General features: G+C 46.8%; 1 protein-coding gene across 1 annotated transcript in view; it reads right to left on the reverse strand.

Moving 5' to 3' along the window:
* The window catches only part of ASXL3 (ASXL transcriptional regulator 3), a 160574-nt gene extending 158037 nt beyond the window's left edge, over positions 1-2537 (reverse strand). Inside the window, exon 1 of the mRNA XM_081150242.1 lies at positions 2380-2537. Within this exon, the coding sequence (XP_081006368.1) occupies positions 2380-2433 (54 nt within the window). The 5' untranslated portion in view covers positions 2434-2537. The remainder of the gene's footprint in view (positions 1-2379) is intronic.
* Between the last annotated feature and the right edge of the window lie 3610 nt (positions 2538-6147).

Here is a 6147-nt window from a genome sequence, read left to right on the forward strand (position 1 = left end):
AACAGATCCGTTTCTCTTTTATTCACAAAGTTAAGAATAATCAAAAGTCACTTTTATAAATCACAAATTTCTGAAAAAGATATTTCTGGTACAACTCCTTGCTATTTTATTCAGTATTTTATTTCAACTGTAACATTTTGAATACATACACATTTGTACAGCTACCAGGGGAAAAATAACTTGAACCAAATTGAAAAATTACCATAACTACTAGTTCAATATGTCTGGTTAAAATAGAGACATCTGGTCTATCATTAATTCTTTTGTGTTGATGACTCCTAGTGTGTCTTTTCCCATCAATGAACTTTGCAAGAGAAAAATACAACTTTTAACCAAAAAAAACGTGACTTACAAATCTATTTCAAGATTTGTCAATACAGATATATTACGATTAGATCAAATAAAGTACAGTACTTTCAAGAACAGTAACGTGTACTGATTGAACACAAATGGTTAGCTTTAAGTTCCATCAGAATAATATTATTAAATAATTCTCTGCAGGCAGATATGGCTAATTCATGAATCATTATTTGAAAATATTTATAAATCAACACATTGTTCACTTGTTTAAAATACACTGAAGCTCTATAATAATACCTGATTGCCACTCCAAGGAACCTGAATAATACATTTTCAGAAGCCTTGCACACCCCACACAATTCTGAATTAATGGCTGGGTAAACAATAAGTAATGTACTAGGCTCTAGCAAAAATTCAGCGATAACATCAATCCAGAATCCACTTAACACTTACTGCTTACTTCTCACATATTCCTCACAAATAAGTTTCTTCTCCCAGACGCAGTTCATTAGAGAATGACTATCACCTGCCCACTCATCCACAGACAGGGAGTGATTTAGTGATTCACACGATCGCAGATAAGGGGAGAAATCATAACATACACTACTACAAGTTAAGCGATGAAGTAAAGGGGCCTGGACACTTCCGCTACCAGTAACTAGATTGCAATTAAAAAAGGACTTTTGTCACTTCTTTGCAGGGCAATAGGACCAATTATCTAAATCCCTTTGCTAGAATCCTGAGACATACCAGTAAGGCCCTTCAACCAAACTCAGATAATTACTTTTGACAAATGTTCTTCTTGAGCATGATGGAGTTATTCAAAACCATGAAAAAAAATAGACCACAGTTATAGTAAAACAACCTTTACAAAGCCAACCCATAATATGTCCTGGGGCCTTTCCTACCCCCCACCCCCACCCCCACCCCCTTGCTGCATGCAGTCTGCTTTCTCTCGGCCAATTTATAACAGATAGTAAGTTGGTGAATAAATATTTAATTTATGCATCCGAAACCCTAAAAGGCTGAGCTTCAAATGTAATGCCTTGCATTCCCATGAGACACATTGTACAGAAATATCCTTTTAAAAATCCATTTACAGCTGTCCTTTAAAAGAAGACGACGAAAAAAGAAAAACCCACACATACACATGCATCAAACCAAAGACGCCGCCGACGCCCCTCTGCCAACCAGCATTTCTATAGAGACATTCTTTCGATGATTAAAACGTAAGCTCCGAAAGGTTAAAGGAAAAGCAGCCAAGTAACACCGCCCGGGAAGCCAGCGGTAAAACACACCTAGCTGGACACTCTTAATAACCTCCCGCTACAAATGACACCGACCCAACTTCACCAAACACACACACACACCCCGGCTCACACTCACAAATTGCACACACGTGCACAGAATGTACACACAAACAGCGAGCAGAGCACAATACCTACAAACACGAACTTGATCAACACAAAACAGGCGCGTATCCGTGTGCATAAATACACACGACACGGCACGCAGACACGCCACGACCGAGCCCACATGCACACGCCCCACAAGTCCGTATCGGACACACACCGTGCATGCACGTGTAAAATGTATGAACTCACAAACGCCGAACACACACACAGACCGTGCACAGGGAGTTATTGATGAAATTCCGGGGGGTGGAGGGGCTGGGAGGGAGTGGTAATTGCCACACAAAGGTCTCCGGAGCTGCAGGCAGGGAAGTCGAGCCGGCCGAGCGCTCGGAAATCCACCCGTGGAGAAGGCACAGCCGAGCCCCGACAGCGAAGTACCGGGAGAAGTGTCCCGGGCGGTCCCGGGCGCGGCGGGCGCGGGGCTCCCCGAGATAATCGCTGCGCCCGTCCGCGCGCGCACGCAGACACACGGGGGCCCCTGGGCGAGCCCACTCCCGTAGAATAACAAAGAGCAGGAGCCCGGAGAGCGGGCGGCGGCTCGGGCTGGAAGCGGCCGTCTCCGCTGCCGCGGGCCGGCGCGGGGCGAGCGGCGGGGCCGGCGGGGCCGGCGGGGCAGCGGGACGCGCGGGCGGCGGGCGGCGGGCGGGCGGGGGGCGGTACGTACCAGGCGGGCAGCCTCGGCCCAGGTGCGGTCCTTCTTCTTCCTCTTGTCTTTCATGTTTGCATCTCATTGATGGTTCTGATGATGACGTGGGGGATTCCACGGGGTGCTCGGGGTTCGGGCGCGGAGACAATGACCCAGTGACCCGGTGACCCGCACTCGCTCCGCGGGGGGAGGCGCGCGGGCGGCGGCGGCGGCGGCGGCGGGTGGGAGGGATGGAGCGAGGGGGTGGGGTGGGGCGGGTGGGGGCGCGCGGGCGGCGGCGGCGGCGCGCGGCGGGCGGGCCGGGGGCGGGCGCGGCGGCGGCGGCGGCGGGGCCGTGGGCGGGGGCGGGGGCGACGCCGGCCGGGCTCGCTCGTGCGGGGCTCGCGCTGCACCGCCGCCGCGGCCGCCGCGGTGACAGCTCCGGGGATGCTCCGCTCCGCGGGGCTCACAACAATACACTCTGACGTCACGGGGAATGGCGACGCGGCCGCACACTCGCCGCGCTCACACTCGCCGCGCTCACACTCGCCCTCTCGCGCGCGCACACCCGCGCACACTCGCCGCGCGCCCCCCACTCCAGCCACGCCCTGAAGCCCTCGCGAGACCCCACTCCCTCCAACCCAGCCCCCCGAACCCACGGGCTGCCGCCTGCCGGGCGCAGGCCGGGTGCCCCCCGCGCCGCCAGGGCCGAGAACCGCGGGCTCGGCGGCTTTTGGAACTTGGGAGCCGGTCCGCTCGCAACTCGGCGCCTCCGTCCTGCGCGCTCCCACTCGCACACTCGCGCTCCCTCGCACACGCCCCTGCTCCTCTCCGCGGGACTCCCTGAACTCTGCTCGGCGGGGTGGAGTCCCAAGCCTCGCGGAGAGGGTACAGAAAAGCCTCCCCTACGGGCTAATGTTGAACGTGCAACTTGACACAGCGCGGAGCCGCCGCATCACCTTAAACAATGCGAGAGCCGCCGCCGCGGGGCAGCGCCACGTCCGCCCGGCTGCGGCTCTTTCCGAATCGCGGCCGGTCCTGGTTCTGCGGCGCGACGCGCTGCGCGTGTGAGCGGCCGTGCAGCCCACGCGGGTGCCGAAGCCGTGGGTAACGGTCAGGCTGGGGGTGAACGAGGAGTTGGGTGGTTAGCCTTGCTAGCGAACTGCAAAAAAGAAAAGAGAAAACTGTGTGACGACTTGAAAGTTTATTGTAACCTTTCCAGCTTCTCAGATCGCTGGTGAATTATGTAGGTCAATAAAGTTATTGTTAAGCAAAGAAAGAAATGGCTCTGCGACCCGCACGGTGATTGTGTGTGTGTTTATCTTGAGTATCTAAAAAACAAAAAGGGCACTCATACCGGATTGTTTATGTAAGGTTATTTCCTGAATATAAAAATAATGGGAGTAAATAGTAATTTGTGTTTTTTCATACATATTATCTAATTTGATCCTCAGAACATCGCAGTTCAACATATTCATTCTACTGCACAAATGAGGAAATGAAGCTTAAAACATTACATTGTATCCAAGGTCTCTTGCTAAATCAGTGTTAAGAACCAAACCCAAATCTTTTGACCCTAATCCCACGTTCTTTCTATTATTCTAAAAGGCAATGCTTTAAAATAAAGACCCCTAACTAGAAGTGAACATCTACATCTAATGAGAAGACATATGTCTAAGAATGAGAACAATTATAGGAAGGTGATTCCTTTCAGAACACTGACTAATGACTGAATAATAAAACTGTTTACCAAAATTTAAGCAGTGGCGGTTCATAATCATAAAGAGTTGATTATGTTGATTATTTTAAAATATTTCCATTATTAATTCATTAGAATAAGGGAAAACTATGCATTAGTTTAAGAAAATATCAAAAGATTATCTCCACTTTTCCTTTTTTTTTTTTTTTTTTCTTAATATGCATTTGGAGAACACACTGAAGTTATCCCTAGGGGGAAAATTTACCCATGCAATTTGCATAACTCTATCCAGGTGCATTATATTTTTACTTTACATTTCAAATATATGAAATTTGAATCACACTCACATCTGCTTTTATTTTCAAGAATCCTCTTTATGACTGAAGTAATGGATATATGTTCAAAGTATTCCCAATCTAATATTTTCTCCTCTATTCAAAAATAGCTATATTAAGCAATCAGACCATAACATATAATTTGTTGTTTTCTGTGAAACAGTGCTTAATAAGAAGCTTTGGAGCCAGCTAAAGGAAAACATACATATTTGGTTGCTTTGCAGTAACTTACTATTCTTTAATAACCAGCATGGTTATTAAAGAAGAGAAAATATATCACCCCACGTAAGCAGATGTAAATTCATTAGGTTTTGTATTTTTCAGGAACAAAAAGTAATTGTTATGCACCCAGTCTTTGACAGTGTGCCAAGTATAGGTAATCAATATTATGAACTGACTCTTAGAACCTCTACTTCTATTTGGGGGTATTTGAGTATAAATAGTCCCTAGCAGGTAAGTTTGGTTAGAGACTTGGCGAACACTGTATGCCAAAATAACATATATTTCAGTACACCAGAACTGAGATGGGCCGCCATGCCAGAGAAGCTGTTGCTGTTGTTAGACCCTTTCCTTTTATATGTATTTATGTACGTTCAGCCATCCTTTCCGCTATGACTCACTCGATTTCAATAAAAGTTTGTGGTGGGAGGAGGGAATATATGACTCAATTATAGATCTTTTATAGTTTAGTAAATTACATGAATATCTTGTTTAAAAGAGGTAGAAAGTGATGTCACAAGAAATATACAAGTCAAATTATGGGGAAATTGCTAAGAGAAAGAACTCTCTACTGGGGAGACTAGAAGAAGCCTTTAAGAAAGAGATGTCCTTCAAAGTGGGATTTGAAAGATGGTAGGATTTGAACGTTGGAATTTGTAGGAATGGAGAGAAGCTTTTCCGATATAAGTAGAGTGAAAGTCAGGACAATTTAGGACTAGGAAAATATTCAGATAGAGAGGTGACACCTACCAAGCGCTGCTAGCATTCCTTTAAATTTTGTATAAGATCACATGTATTTCAAGAACCCCTCCTTTAAATGAGGAGAGAGGAGTAACTGGGAGAGCACAGGTCACAGTTAAAACTACCCTGCACTTCCTCTCTTGAGATCCCGTCCCAATCATGCGGCCATGGGGATAGCTCCAGAGTTCAACTGGCATGTAACAAACAGCACCTTCTCTGAATTCCCCTGCTTGCTTTCTGCCATTCCTGCTTTTGGGTTTGGAATTCAACAATTTAAACTCCTCTTGTGCATGTCTCTTTTCATCAATTCCAGCAGATCTTTTCATTTCCTGAAATGTTATTTTCTTTTAGATTACAAGATGTTTAACAATTGATAGACACTCAAGACAGAGCAAAACCCAAACAGTAATAAATGTCAATTTATATAAGACAAAATAGAGATGATGGTGTAGTGGAAAAGAGTTAACATTCATAGGAGACTACAACACTAAGAAAAGAAAGACTTAAGAATTTGGGGACAGAAGTTGTGTCATGACTGCTCTGTCAGAGAATATAATCAAAGTGTTGACCAAATATGGGAAAGTTTCGGCAGGAATAAGGGCCTGGGATTGCTTTTATTGCCATCCCACACACCCAATGCCTGTGGAAGTCTGGAATGAATGGAAACTCTCCCACCCCTCCCCCACACATGCCTACCAGCAGGCACAACACAGCAGAAGGTGGGGTGAGGAGGGGGTAATAAAAGTTGAGGGGAGAGGATGAAGGCAAGGGTTGCAGGGGAGATGGAAGAGGTCTGAGGTGGTCTTTAGGACC

Source organism: Miniopterus schreibersii (assembly GCF_964146895.1).
Source record: "Miniopterus schreibersii genome assembly, chromosome: 10".
Classification (NCBI taxonomy): domain Eukaryota; kingdom Metazoa; phylum Chordata; class Mammalia; order Chiroptera; family Miniopteridae; genus Miniopterus; species Miniopterus schreibersii.